Genomic DNA, 16,240 nt, shown 5'->3' with positions numbered 1-16,240 from the left:
CTGAATAGATTTAGAATGATCTTGAGTTGTATCAGAACAAATATAACTCTGTACAGAAAAGTAGTAGTAGTAAGAGTAGAAGAAAGAAGTAGGCTATAACTGGTAGCAATTAGTAAAAGACCAAAAGTATAACTAGTAGATGTTATTAGCTTCTTTTTTCAGACCAATAGCGGTCTTCTTCAGAGTGGAGTGGAAGACCGCTAATGAGCAGTGGGAAATGTCAGGTATGAAAACAAACTACTGGTCTGAAAAAATAACCTAATCACATAAATTATCAGACGACCAAATGAACCTCACTGGACTATAACTATTAGAGATAGTAGCCTACAACCATAGCTATTGTAGTAATACTGTTAGTAGAGATAGTAGTAGTAGTAGGCTAGTAGAACAAGTAGGATTGAGTTGTAATATAGAATAGAGCACAAGGAAAAGAGTACCGTATTTTCCGCACTATAGGGCGCTCTGGAGCGCACATTGAATGGTCTAATTTTGAACTTTTTTCACATATAAACCACAACGGTCTATAAGGCGCATTAAACTAAACAAAACAGTTCGATAAGTCAGTCACACTTTATTTAACTCGTTCACAATAACTTTGTTCAATTGTAACGTATAAAAAAATACTGTCTGAAACCGCTAAATTGTTAGTGTATTCACAATAACTCATAATTGTTCAAACAGTTGGGCGATTACGGCGTCCAGCACGCCCGCATCCCTCTCGTCATTATCTGAGTCAGTGTCGTTACTGTTACTTGGCAGTTCAGTGATGATTCTGGTCTTCGTGAAAGCTCGGACCACACTTGATACTAACCCTTAGCCCAGGCGTCCACGATCGTAGCGTAAGTCACTCAGCGCTGTTTCTCTGTCTTGGTGAATGCGTGTTCGCCTTCTCTCATCCACTGCTCCCACGCAGCTCGCAGTTTAACTTTATAATAGGCTTGAGTTTAAAGTCAGCGTTGTAAGCGTGTCTCTTGACAGGTGGCATCACAGTATGTATTACTCCACTATACTCCTGACTACGGTAGCCGTAATGCTGCAAGTGGTGCGACTTTGTAGTTTACTTAAGTCATATATAAGGCGCTCTGGATTATAAGGCACGCAGTCGTTTGATGAAATTAAAGACTTTTAAGTGCACCCTACAGTGCGGAAAATATGGTAGTATATACCCCTGGACCACTATGGAACATATCTGAGGGATTACACAGGTATAAAAGTATCAAAAGTACTTTGATTTAATGTTGAAAATCACATTCTATTGTCTAAAGAAAGAGTGTTTTGTTCTTGTCATTGTAGTATCAGAATCAATGTCGAGTATCAAGTAGTATTTTAGTATCATGGCAGCACTTATCTGCACAGACAGTTACCTCAGCTGATGTTCTCTGAGGTTGGACAGGGCCTCCATCCCGTGCAGGTATGAGTAGACGATCTCCAGGTCCTATAGGGAAACACAGAGAAATGTTGTCAGACAGGAGTCAAATCACTTCACAGTTCAACAGAAAAGCTGGAGTGGGTGGGTTACGTGACCTGTCTCACTTTAATCATCAAGTATTCGCACAAAGCAAGAATGTCTGGAGCTCGGAATTGCACAACATTAATTACAAGTAAAAGGAGACTGCTTCAGAGGTAAGGACAAAGTTTGGAAACACGAAGAAAGGTGAACATTTTGTCACTGCTTATGTCCACTACAGAACAATATACAAAAAGGTAGAAACTTTTGTGAGAAAACTATACAGATAAGTGGAGTTGTTTTGATCTTATAGCAGTAGTAGTAATAGAAGTATCAGTAATCGAAGTAGTACAAGTAGAAGTAATAGAAGTATTAGTAATTGAAGTAGTAGAAGTAGTAGTAGTAGTAGTGGTGGCAGGAGAAGTACTAAAAGAAGTAGTAGTAGAGATATGTAGGCTATTACTACAAGTACAAGTACAAGTAGTAGAACATGTATATCTAGTAGTGCTATATAACAATAGCTTTTGTAGTAGTAGTAGTAGTAGTTGTAGTAGCAGAAGCAGTAAAAGTAGTAGTAGAGAGAAGTAGGTGATACTAGTGACAGTACAACAAGTACAAGACAAAAAATACAACTGTTAGTGCTAAGTAGTAGTAGTAGTAACAGCAGTTGCAGTAGTAGTAGTAGTAGTAGTAGTAGTAGGGGAGGAGGAGGAGGAGGAGGAGGAGGAGGAGCAGTAGCAGTAGCAGCAGTAGTAGTAGTAGTACTATTACTAAAGAAATAGTAGTAGAGATATGTTGGCTATAACTAGAAGTATTACAATTAGCAGACCATGTATATCTAGTAGTGCTATGTAACAATAGCTAGTAGTAGTAGGAGTAGGAGGAGGAGGAGGAGGAGGAGTAGAAGTACTAAAAGAAGTAGTAGTAGAGAGAAGTACGCTATAACTAAAAGTATTACAATTTGTAGAACATGTATATCTATTAGTGCTACATAAGAATAGCTATTGTAGTAGTATTAGAAGTAGTAGTAGTAGTAGTACAAGTAGTAGTCATAAGTAGTTGTAGAAGTAGTAGGCTAGTAGTATAAATAGTAGTCATGTGGACTGAATTTTAATACAGCTAGAAATGTACCAATTTAATACAATAGACAAAAGCTTTGAATGCAAAATTGTTATGAATAAAAAACAACAACGACACTGAGTCGAGAGGAGAGGCTAAAATGACCATCACATAAAATATAATGCTAACAGTGATCAGTAAACATGCTAAGGTACAAGACATTAGCACATGGCACATTAGGTTTGTAATGTCTATAGATTTACTGCTGTTTAAACACGCCATAAAGTCACCTTCAGCTTTAATGCATATTGGCATCCAAATCCTCAAAGCAATCAATGTAAACGCCACCACCAAACATGCATTTAGCCATGTCATTAACATGTACGCTAGATACGCAAACAAACAAATGACTACATTTCCCAAAGGCAATGGTGCTGAATGGATTTCATTTCAGATCACTTAGAGCTGGGCTGGAGAAAAATAATGATGCTGCTGTACGCCAAGGTACAATTCTTTATAGTAGAGGAGTTGAGGACGCATTTTAAAGTAGACACATTGTACTTGTGTCTCGTTTATAGTTACAATCTATGACACCCATGGCTCATTACGTTAAAGATTCTGCAGATTTCCACGTCAGAAAACGGCTTTGCCCAGTGTCACAAAGAGCTGCACATCACGCTTACGTGTATAGATTTTTGACTTTTTGACCACATGGTGCTGCTGAATCCAATGCGCATCATTGATTAATACAGGTGTGAAAAATATTGAAATATCGATATATCGTAAAATTTAAAGTGATGAAATACAGTATCGATTTCATGGGCTGCTGTGTCGATATATCACCAAGAGTATTTTTTGGTATATTTTACTAAATTATTTACTCATAGCACCCTTTTTTTTTGTTTGTTTAGAGGACGTAAACTCATTTATGCAACACATTTGACATATTTAGTGTTTTGATGATTAAACATGGGTGTGTTTTATATTTACTTTGCTCAAGCAGTGGTTTAACAAAGACTTTTAATATCACAGCCATGATTTAGCCTTTATTTTTATTGAACCATATCGAATCAATTTGAAATATATCGAGACATGCATCATATCTGCAACTTCTTAACCAGCCCTAACAATTAAGAAAATAAAATTAGAGATTGAAAAGCAGAGGGCTTATGGGTTACAGTGAAAACAAACAAAGAAATATTGTTGGTAAAATGTATTTGGTTCTTAAAAAATGGCAATATATCCTGTGCAATGTATAGAGAATCTCTTAGCGCTATAACGTGAGTATATCATGTATTGTATCAAACCGTGAGGGACCCTGTGACTCCCAGCCTTGCCCTTGATTTCAAAACACAAATTGCAATCTGAAATTTCTCCAAAACAACTCAACCCCACAGTGAACTACATTTCCGAGAGGCAGCAGGCGGAACTGACAAATATGACTAAGCATTGGAATAGAAAGAAATACACCGACTGGGGACTGAGAAAAAAAAATTGAAAAAACACATAAAAAAAAACAAACAAAAAAGACCTTACGACGCCAGCGCACAGTCATTCAATTACAGCATCAAGTGACCCTGTGAGGAGAGCGGTGCCGGGTGGCTGTCTGGCCGTGGTCCAGACGAGAGGTGAGACAAAGTGGACCATTCTATAAACTGGCAGCTGATACAGTCCTCCAGTATATTCACTATCCAAGCCCCACACTCGCTGTCTGTGTCCGGGAACAAGACACTGGTGCAGGCAACTGGGACTTCTTTGTTATCGGGAGATTTGGGAGACGAGAAGAGGGAGAGCGGGGTTTGGTGAGGCTGAAAAGTGAAACCAAAAAAGAGGTGGATTTGAGAGGAGAGACTTGTTTGTTAAAGGTCCTACTACTCATTTTGCTAAGATCATTACATTTAAGATTTTTTGCAAGATTTTCAACCTATTTTTAAAATTTTTCTTCTTTACAAATAGCTTCTTGATTGGTGTAAAACTGTAATTTACTTATCTATAGTTACAGTTATAATCCCAGATCATTATATTTAAGATTTTTGCAAAAAACATTCACACTCGTTTTCCAATTTTGGCCATTTTTGGGTTTAAAATTTTACTTCTTGGTTGAAAACACTAAGTAATTCTATCATTTTTAAATAAGAAAACAGCTCTAATGTACACATAAATTATTAGTTGGCAAATACACACAAGAAAATTGCTTTATTTTGTTGAAATCACGTTTAGAATGTGTTTCTTGTGTGTTCTCGTGTGTAAAATGTGCCGAACCTTTGGATAGAATTCTCCCTAATGTAATCAAGGTATATGAGCTCTCTACTTCCTGTAATTTTCTTTTTTTTTTTTTTTTTTTTTTCAGAATCAGAATCAGAATTTATTTGTCATTCCAATATAAAAAAAATATACAGACACAAAACACTGCACTCAGGTCCATGTCATCAGCAGCGCAAACAATAATAAGAATAAATAGATTGAAATATCATATGTCAAATACAGTCCCAACCACCACCATTTTTTTTTTTTTTTTTTTTTATATTTTTATTAAGGAATCACAATATACTCATACAAGATTTACAAATCACAATTATTTTTCCTTTTATATTTTTCTTATTACTTCCTGTAATTTTCAACATATTTTTCAACTTTTCTTCACAAATAGCTTCTTGATTGGTGTAAATTGTAATTTATATTTACAGTAGTTATAAATAATCTGTCATATGTACTTTAGAATTGGAATTTGAATGGTGGAAATGAGCAAAAGTGGCAAATATTATAAAGCCACATGGTCCTCTGCAGAAAACAGACCTGTATACTGCGAGTCTTATAGAAAACTGTCTATAGTTTAAATGTTCTGAAATGATTCTTGAATTATTTTTGCAGTTAATACTCTCCCAAATGTTAAGATCATTGTTTAAAAGTCCTGTATTACACACAATGGATTCTTGTGAGCTTTTAGCCAAGTTATAATGTTATTGCCTCCTCAAAAACATACCTGGATTTGTGTTTTGTTTCATTCACACATGTTTGAGTAACACTTTATTATTAGTCTCTCTGCATCCCAAAAGCTGAAAGCGTTCTGCTCCACCTTTTGATGTCATTACGAGGTAGTTTTCAAGCTTTACCTTTTACCTTTTGTTCAGTCGAGATCGGCAGTTCCAGGTCTGAAGTGATGGTATATGAAGTTTAAAAACACAGTGGAGCACTTCCCGTAGTAGCAAATAATAACATCACGAAACACAATTCCAGGTATGTTTTTGACAAGGAAACATTACAACATTATAAAATAGATTAGAAAATAGCATATGGGCCCTTTAAATAAATGTAAATGTGAATAAAACATTGCAAATGTTTCTATACTGGAAACATTAAAGAAGTTTCCAATAAAAAAGCCAATGGAAAATGACAAATCTATTAGAATACAATTTATTCACATTGTGCAGTTAACCAGGCTTTAATTGATTTAATCATTCTATAATTTCTAATTGTCAATAATATGCTTGAGTATTTTTAATAATGAGGCTCACAGTCAATTCTCTCTCACTACATGTGTTTTTGGAGATTTTGTTTTATACTCTGGAGGAAGAAGAAATGTGTCTTTTTTTATTGCATTGAAACTTGTGATTGAAAATATGAGGGAGAAATTGTGATTAGTTTCTGTCATATCACCCAGCCTTAAGTTGAATATTATACTATATATAATAAACATAGTAATTCTTTGAGATGATGAAAATTATAACGTGTACTAATAATCAGGCTGTAAGCAGTGAAAACAAAACAAAACAACATGCAAATATGTGACAGTTTAACTTGTTACCGAACTAAAAGTCAAGCCACAATTATTCAGGGACCATTTGACTGCTCTTACAACATGTTTCCGCCTAAACGCAAAGTTACACAAAGTCCTCTCCTTTTTCCAAACCCAACCTAAATAAACATCCGACTCCCTTTGGTCCAGACCTGGTTACATCATAACGAGCAGAAACTCTTGTTCCAGGCAGCAGCGGGAGAAGTGTGTGTGTGTGTGTGTGTGTGTGTGTGTGAGTGTGTGTGTGTGTGTGTGTGTGTGTGTGTGTGTGGTCATTTAAACACGGCTCACTGGCGCTGCACTGCGTAAAACCAAACATCTACTGACGCCTACTGGTGGAACCTGGAAACTGCAGCCAATGTTAAGGATAATTCAAACCAGCTTATAGGAAAGTTTAAGAGCGCATTACGGTTGGAAGATTTAACAATGGATGCAATTATCAAATCACTAAGGCAGCAATTTTGAAGTACTATAATCTCTTCCACAAACAGCCAAACATCTTGTGTTATTCTGCATTAAACTACTAGTTTAGATCGGAGCAAAAATGTACTATCAACTTGAAGCTGTTTTGTAATAATAAATAAAAACATGACGAGTGAAGACACATTTTTAAAGATAAATTAAGAGGTGTAAAAGAACAGCTAAATTAGACTAACTTTATTTAAATAACAAAAAACTAAACAAAAGTAGTACAATATGATGGATAATATTAAAACACTGAAAAGTTGTATAATTCAGGGTACAAGTATATAAAATATTTACTTTTTAAAGAAGCACTATGCAACTTTTCAGGTGTGGGGTCCACTATTATGTTATTTTATTGTATTAAACTTATCTGAGAAACATTTATTTGATTATGGATGTTATATTGCTCAATTATGCCATTAAAAACACACATTCTTAAAGTGAGTGGAATCATTTCTCCACAGATCTGACCTGTAACTTTTCATCTAGTGCTTAAATTTAATGCCATACTGTGGAACATTCCAGGCAAAGCAACAACATCACCATGAAGACAAGGAGGTGGCAAGCGCTCAAACAGCAATAGTTAAACGGTGCTCCTTTAACTAACTATTCGCTTAGGTTCTCAGTTCCTTATCTTGTAATTATAGTCCTGCAAATCTAAAAAGTAATCCGGTTTAACATTTAGACTTTCAGTATTCTCAGGCCCCACCCGTAGCAACAGTCCACACAAAACATGACATATTAAACTCACTGCGCCCGTCCTATCTAAAATGTCAACAAGATACGCATGCCCATATTGGTCTAGACAGTGAGAGTCAGACCAGTGTCTCCTCGGTGCGACGTAACATCCTTTAATTATCTCGGCATTATTTATGGATTTGTTTTTGAAAGCGCACCCTTGTTCCTCTAATGCAAAGTCACAAGCCAGCCAAATTACATGAAGTTTGACTCGGGGAGACAGAGACGTAAAGGTTATATTTTATCGTACCAGCACAATTTGTTCCTTGTGTTTGACCTAATCTAACTGGAAAAGCAGATCGTGACCTGGTCAGTAGTTCCTGGATAAGTTGAGAACAGTCTGAGAAGTGAACTCAAAACCTTCTCGCTGCAGGGTGAGAGGCAAATTTAAGCTACAGTATAGACAAAACTTTAACGTTTCAAAATTATTCAGAATTAACGTAGGAAATTGCATAAGAAAGTGTTAAACTCTCTTAGCAACCCAATACTTTAAAAAAAATTTAACGAATACAACTGACAACTGACTGCTCTGTTCCACCTTGTGATGTCATGTAGTGGTAGTTTTCATGTTAACAGCTCCTTTAGACCTTTTGTTCATTTGAGATTGGAAATTCCAGGTCTGAAATCATTCAAATGATTTTAGTGAAGGTGTGTGGAGTTTAAAAACACAGTGGAGCACTTACTGTGTTACCACATGACATCACAAGGTGGAACAGAGGGTTGTCAGTTTGACAGAAGAACTGCAGTGTTCGTGTTAAACATGTGTGAATGAAACAAAACACAACTCCAGGTATTTTTGATGAGAAAACAACATGAGTGTAATATAGGCCCTTTAATTAAAACCATAACTCTAATAACTAAGTAGTTACTAAGTCTAAATAATATTTTTAAATGCTTTATAAAGACTGTAAATAGTAGGGCTGAGTATCTTTAAGAAGTTGCCAATACGATACATATCTTGATACAGTGCACTTTCATTTCGATATCAAAACGATTTGATACGGTTCAATAAAAAATAAAGGTTAAATCATGGCTGTGATACTAAAAGTCTTTGTTAAACCATTTCTTGTACAAAGTTAATATAAAAAAAAGCCAATTTTAATTCTCAAAACAGTGAAAATGTCAAATGTGTTGCATATACGAGTTTCTTTCCACTGAACAAGCAACAAAACTGTAGCGCTGTAACAAAATAATTTAGTAAAATATAACAAAAAATACTTGATATATCGATACATCAGCCCATGATATCGATACTGTATCATCACATTAAATAATACAATATATCGCTATTTCAATATTTTTGCACACACCTAGTAAATAGTGTAGATATTATAAAGTATTACCCATATCTTTTATTTTGTGTACCATGGCTGGAGTAAGGCGTAGTACCGCGAGTGTCCAATAGATGGCAGTGTTGTCAGTTCCTTTGCTTCCCCAGTCTCACAGTGACATCAGTGAATAAAAGAGCGCCACTCAAACTCTTAACACAGAACCTTCAATTGTGGCTTGACTTGTTGCAGATATTTCACATGGACTTATGGAAGGAATGTTGAGGACCCCGGGTTTCCAGTCTGTAGATCCTGCACTCTGAAAGGGTTTACTTCATTGCCTTAACACAACAATGCTGAACAAGTTTGGAAAAAAATAAATATAATTGTGATTTTTCTGACAAATGTGAAAAATATGATTCTGTTCAAAGTCCTGGAGTGTTAAAGGGCCCCTGTTACTTTTTATGGTCTGTTATATAATGCTGTTTCCTCATCATAAACATACCCAGAGTCGTGACATCACAAGGTGGAACAGAGCATTTTGAGCTTTGGAAATGTAGACAGACTAATAATAAAGGGCTACTCAGACATGTGTGAATACTGTGTATGTTTTTGAGGAGGTAACAACATTTTAATGTGGATAAAAGCTCAAAAAAAAAAGTAAATTTTGCGTAAAAAAACTGAACCTTTAACATTTAAGAGAAGACTGAAGCAAACTAAAACAAGAATCGCACGACTTTTTATGTACGTCTAAACTACAGGTGCACTCTCTTCTCTAAATAACTGAACAATTAGTGGTTTCATAATTGCGCTACTCTAATTGCGATTTGGATTTGATTGCAACATATTATGCAGCCCTAAGCTAGGCAAATAAGAGACAACGTAATCATGTGTTAGTCATCACTTCAAACTTGTCTTGTGTTACTGGTTAACAGTGCGTGACAACGATGAGGTCAAAGCCTATTCTACACTTCAAAATTCCTCAGAGCTAACAACATTGAAAAGTGTTTGGCTAAAGAGCACTGCATCAAAAATCAACAAAGCAAGCTTGGTTTGTAACACCTTAACCGAACCCTTGACTTCAAAGATCTACCTGACCACAGAGGGTAACAGGAATTCACTCTTGCGATATAGTTGACCTCGGTGCACCTATTGTGGCAAGTATTTTATGGCATATTTTTAAAGTAACAATAGCACAAAAAATGAGTCGCTAATGCACAAACTGTCCATGAAAAATGATATAATATAATGTCTATGTATATGTCTTTGTAGAAAAATGAATTTAGCCTTATTTATTTAATTTATTAGGTTGAAAAATGGTTGAAAACTAAACATACTTTTGCAAAAACAGCACCGTTTAACACCGTTAAAAAGCCTCCAAATGTGTGACAAATAATTCATATTTTTACTTACGACTACACAATTCATGTTAATATAGTTCGTTCAAAACAGTGTAGTAATTCAGATTTGGTAATTAAAGATGTACTATGTAACTTTTCAGTTTCGTCTTCTTGGAAATTTGTCAGGGATGTTCCACATTATGGCATAAAACCAATACACTGGGCCTTTATTTACAGGTGATTTTGTGCTTGTATCCATGGAGATTGTGAAGTTTAAGGTCAAACTGAGGAACATTCCAGGCAAAGTAATCACATCTCCATGGAAACTAGCACGAGTCAGACTCTGCACCAGAAATCGCTCCATCCTAAAAAACATCATCACCTGTTTGTCTCCTTAAAGATTGGGAAGTTTTAATGCCATATTGAGGAATATTCTAGGCAAAGTAATCACATCTCCATGGAAGCGAGCACGAGTCAACCCCTCCACCTTAAAAGTTGCATAATGCAGCTTTAAACGAGTCATAAAAATGTCTGATAATCAACACGCTCCATCCAAAAAGACATCATCACCTGTTTGTCTCGATGGAAATTGTGAAGTTTTAATGCCATACTGAGGAACATTCCAGGCAAAGCAATTACATCTCCATGAAGACTACCACGTGTCAGACCCTCCACCAGAAAAGTTACATAGTGCAGCTTTATATGGCTCATAAAAATGTCTGATAATCAAGACGCTCCATCCAAAAAAAAACAAAACAAAACATCATCACCTGTTTGTCTCCATGGAAATTATCAAGTTTTAATGCAACACAGAGGAACATTTCAGACATAGTAATCATATCTCCATGGAAACAAGCACGTGTCAACCACTCCATCAGAAAAGTTACTTAGTGCAGCTTTAAATGGCTCATAGAAATGTCTAATAATCAAAATGCAAATCCAAAAAAACATCATCGTCTCTTTGTCTAAATGGAGAGTGGGAAGATTTAATGAGGAAAATTCCAGGCAAAGCAATTACATCTCCATGGAGACTACCACGTGTCAGATCCTCCACCAGAAAAGTTACATAGTGCAGCTTTATATGGCCTATAAAAATGTCTGATAATCAAGACACTCCTTCCAAAAAAAAAAAAAAAAAAAAACCCATCATCACTTGTTTGTCTCCTTAAAGATTGGGAAGTTTTAATGCCATACTGAGGAACAATCCAGGCATAGCAATCACATCTCCATGGAGACTAGCACATGTCAACCCCTTCACCTGAAAAATTACACAGTGCAGCTTTATATGGCTCATAAAAATGTCTGATAATCAAGATGCTCCATCCAAAAACGACATCATCACCTGTTTGTCTCCTTAAAGATTGGGAAGTTTTAATGCCATACTGAGGAACATTCTAGGCAAAGCAATCACATCTCCATGACAACTAGTGACGCATGTGGTTGACTACACAAGAAAATGTCTGATAATCATGAGACTCCATCAAAATTTCCTAAACCATCTTTTGATTCCACTATCTAATCATAAAGCAGTAAAAATTACATCTTTCCAGCCGTGTAAAGATTGAAGATAGCCCTTATGGGTACAGACTTCTGGCTTAGACTGAAGAATGTAAAAGGCATTTGAACTAAGCCCAGAAATCCCAGGATAAGCAATGAGTACGCCCCCCCCCCGATCTCTGAACTCCAGCTCCTACGAGGAAGGAAACTGATCGAAACAAGCTAATCGCCCAACCATAAACTAGGCCACTTTTGATGGGGCCAGCTTCCACCCTTATTGTACTTCTACGGCTGCTAAAATAGGCCAGAACAACCTCATTATTCAGGGCTAACTGCAAGCTCACTGGTGGCGTTTTTATCAGAATTCAGCTCGCCTAATCCTACCCCCTTCCTTCTCCACGATAATCCTTCCAGGAATACAGGTGGCCCCCTAACAGGAGCGAAAACATTCCAAGATTTGTTTCTAGATAAGCAAAAAATAGGGATCTGGCTGCAGGCCTACACAGCAAAAAGCGAAGTGTTAAAATTGACTATCACAGAATCAATTTTAACATTTTCTGAGAGTTTACATGAGTCCAAACTGTTCTAGAGTTAATTTGACGTTATTGGAAATGTTAAGTAAGTCACACTGGACCAAAGTTTGTGTTTAACTCCGAAAATCAAGAGTTGGATAAATGTTTTGAGAGTAAACGAATAACACTTTTTAGGGTTATCGTGATTTGGCTAAACAACACACAGACACTTTATTTTAGTTCAGGGTATCCCCAGGTTTGACTACCCCAAATTTAAGACCACATAAATGAAAATTAAGACCAACATTGCACCCATTATGCAGGTGAAAAACTCCAGATCCAGTTCTAATAATGACCAACCAAATACAATATCTAGAGTCTAAGAGCCACTGTGGATTAAACCTACAGTTCCCCATGATCCATCCAAAGTCTTCCTCCACTCTACTGATTGTTTACTCATTCTCAGCATTTACTCAGCGTTGAGAGTAAAGAAATATTCAAGTAAAAGTAAAAGTATCACATGAAAAAATCTACTTAAGTAAAAATGTAAAAGTACCCATATAAAAATGTTTGCCAATACTCCAAATTAGACGTTCATTCACATTACGTGATTTCACATTGTTGGTTTTGTTTCCTCCCTCTGTTTAACATTGCCCTGCTCCCAGCTGAAAAAAAAAAAAAATAAGGCTAATGAAATGTAAGACCTTTGTGAAAAAATTAGACTTGAACAACATAATCTAAAACTTTTCAAGGCCTTAATTTATGAACATGAAATTTAAGACCTTTTTCAAACTTTAAGACCCCGCGGCCGCCCTGTAGTTAATTTTAAGATGAAATTTTGTACAAAACTGGTTCATACTGGTTTTCTCTCGAGGGAGGTTGAAGTGTTTGGTGGGAGGTGCCAAATTAACACTAGGGGAAGCTGAATTAACTTCGAACATATCAACTCTGGCAAATAACTCGACCACCATTTAACTTTCAAATAGTTAAAATATAGTTTTTGTGTTAAAAACAACTCTGAAATATTTTACAGTGAAATTTTAACCCTTCAGTTCTTGCTTTGTACACCCAGAGGACCCAGCCTCCAGATCTCCACCAGGATGACCCTCACCTTCCTTCAGAAAAGTAAACAAACGTAAACAAACAGCAGCTATGCCAAGACAGCCAAATGACAAATGTTTTACACTAAAGACAAGCCCAAACCCTTCTCCTAACCATTACAGATCTGTGCGTGATCTTTTTCAGTTCCGATATTATGATATTATAGTTTCTGCAGATACCCAATATTAAACAATACCAGAGCAGAGCAGTTTTTCTTACAACAAAAATGAAATAAGACAAAACTGATCCAAATGTGTACTGTAGCCGTTATTTATCCCACAAGTAACATTGGAACATCTGTGTGTAAACAAAAGTTCAAACATTCGGAGACTTTCTGGTGCATCCCTAGTAATGTTAACCAGAAACAGGACCTACCGCAACACAATCACTAACAACATGGCTACGGTATTTGTATTTATGCAATTCTAGGCTACATGTTGACAGTTACATGTTTTATATTTTTGACAACATGTTTCAAACTGCTAATTTTCCTGTAGTAGAAGAGTAGAGCAGAGAAAACCCAAAGATACGTTCTAATTACGACACTTTTAGAAATGTATTGTAGATTAAATGAACAATCTTTGAAGAGCTACTAAGAGCAAAAGTTGAAATCATCTTTTAATAACATTTAAACTTGATCTAAAAACTGTAATTATTTTTGCGTTTAAAGAATAAACTAATGAAAATGGAGAGGGACACATGCTGGAGGCAGGGATGCACCGATACAATACTGGTACTGAATATCGGTGCCAATCCAGGAAAATTTGCTGGATCGGTTATAAATTCCATGATATTGGTTTAGCTGATATCCTCGAGATATATGAGATTGACTTTTTATTTGGATGTAATAAGATGATTTACAGGCCGTTTTTGCCCTATAACGTCTCATAACGTTTGAACTTTTATTCATGGATCAGTGACGTACAAGGATTTTCAACAGGCACATTTTAAAATATAAAAACTATTAGTTTCTATTGAAATTTTTCAAATATTTACAATGTCAGGTATGCATAATTCTATGTTTAACATTTATATTAAGCAATTCTAGAGGCTTTTATGTACATTAATTGGCTATGACCAAGATTAACATTAAATTTTTTTTATTTTTTAAAACATGTTTGGGATATTAATCTAAATTCTGAGTAATATGAAGTGTATAAAAACAAACTGTTGACGGAAGGGGCCGTCAGTACCAAGCCCTAAAATGTGGCTACGAGACCTTGCTAATATTTTACATCTAGACAAAATATGATATTTGTTACAGGATAAACTACTGTCATTTAAGAAAGTGTGGCAACGTTTTAATGATTTTTTTAAGAGTCTGTGTGTGAGAAACATCTCCAAATTCACTTCAGATAAATGTACCTCCACAGGCTGTTGTTATTACTGTTGTTCCCAGTTTTGTGAGATTTATTTTTATTTTAACTTTTATATACCAAAAAGCATTGAGCACTATTGATTAAGGGTGTAACGATATCCAAGTATCACGATACGATATCGTCAGAGTATGAACCTCAGAGTACGATATTTATTGCGATATCATGTGAAAGCTCATGATTAGAGATGTAACAATACCCAAACCTCTCACTACGATATTTTTACGATGTATACATCTCATGGTATGATATTTATTGCAATATTTTGTGGAGGTAAAACTGTTAATATCCCACTTTTTACTCTTAAAATGCCTTGACAAGATTTAATCCAAATAACTAACACTTGCTTAGAACTGTTATTTTCTTCTTGTAGTCTACACTGAAATGGAGCAAAGGATCATGGTCTGTCTTTTTTTGCAGCCATTGCTGCACCATAACTTCTAATTTAAGCAAAGAGACAATTAGAGACTCTGATGATACGTTATCATGATATTTCGGTTATTGTTACATAACACATTTGAATCTCTTGTGTATAAGTTAACTGTGTCTCTCCGTCCCTACACTGGTATCGATTAATACCAGGTATCGACAGATGCTTAATGTCAAAGAATCATATCGGAATTTTAAAAGCTAGATTAGTGGATCCCTGGGCAGAGGTGCATCCTGGTGGAGGTCTGCAGTTTAGGGTCCTCTGGGTGGAGATCTGCAGCCAGACTGTCTTGAAAACTACAGAAATAAATCTTAACACCTAAAAGTTTGACAACATTCCAAGCATTCCTCACTGTCGACGCCAGCGTTCGGTAAACTTCGGATGTAACTTCCTTGATGTAAAAGAACAATATGTCAGCGTTTGACTGCAGTAAGACTTGGCTGCTGAGAGGCACGCTGACAGTAAAATGTAGCCAAACAAGCTGAGGTATTTCCGCTAAAGGATGCAAATCAAAACCATGGAAGACTTTATTTATGTTGAAGGGCTTTTTACATGAGGCTTTACTTTGGCATTTGGCTAACATTTGGTTATTAGTAATTTCACGGTATGCTAATGTTCACACTAATCCCTTTCACTTTCAGTGTGACGTTTGTATTAAGCCTTGGCTTCAAATGACAAGAGTGAGCAGTAAAGCTTTTTGAGGACAACTATCAACATGATGCAAACAGTGAAATAGCTCAGTCATTGCAAAAATACTACAATATACAATACAAACTTTAAAAACATACACTTCCTGGCTTCAAATGTTTAGTTAAACATTTGAAACATGGTGACGACATTTTGTTCCAAGTGTGCGGAAATGTGTCCCATGAAGGACAATCAAGTGTCTAAATGGGATTACTATGAAAATCCGATTTATATACTATGAAACAAGACAGTATACTTAAAACTAACTAAATATAGGTTACATTTTAGGAAGTCAAACTATTGCGTCTTATGCACTTCTTATGTAAGGTTTGAAAACAGGATGCTGTGCTGGATCAGTGCCAGCTTTGTGAATGGGAAGGGCAGTGAGGTCAAGGTGTATTGTGTTGAGACTTGCAAGAAAACTGAAGTAACTAAAGCTGTTGATCATATACCGTAAATTCCAGACTATAAGCTGCTACTTTTTTCTTACACTTTGAACCCTGCAGATAATAAAACGATATTGT

The 16,240-nt window shown here is 35.9% G+C and overlaps 1 protein-coding gene across 2 annotated transcripts in view; it reads right to left on the bottom strand.

Annotated features, from left to right (window-relative positions):
- Positions 1 to 16,240, bottom strand: part of rapgef2b (Rap guanine nucleotide exchange factor 2b) — a 259,059-nt gene that overhangs the window by 183,352 nt on the left and 59,467 nt on the right. For both annotated transcript variants that reach the window (XM_055159097.1, XM_055159098.1), the window contains exon 2: positions 1,365 to 1,435. In XM_055159097.1, coding sequence (XP_055015072.1) covers positions 1,365 to 1,435 — 71 coding nt within the window. The remainder of the gene's footprint in view (positions 1 to 1,364; positions 1,436 to 16,240) is intronic.

This window comes from Boleophthalmus pectinirostris, unplaced genomic scaffold, assembly GCF_026225935.1.
Source record: "Boleophthalmus pectinirostris isolate CB_2022bp ecotype Guang Dong unplaced genomic scaffold, ASM2622593v1 HiC_scaffold_23, whole genome shotgun sequence".
NCBI classification, from domain to species: domain Eukaryota; kingdom Metazoa; phylum Chordata; class Actinopteri; order Gobiiformes; family Gobiidae; genus Boleophthalmus; species Boleophthalmus pectinirostris.
This window is presented reverse-complemented; position numbering and strand designations above follow the sequence as displayed.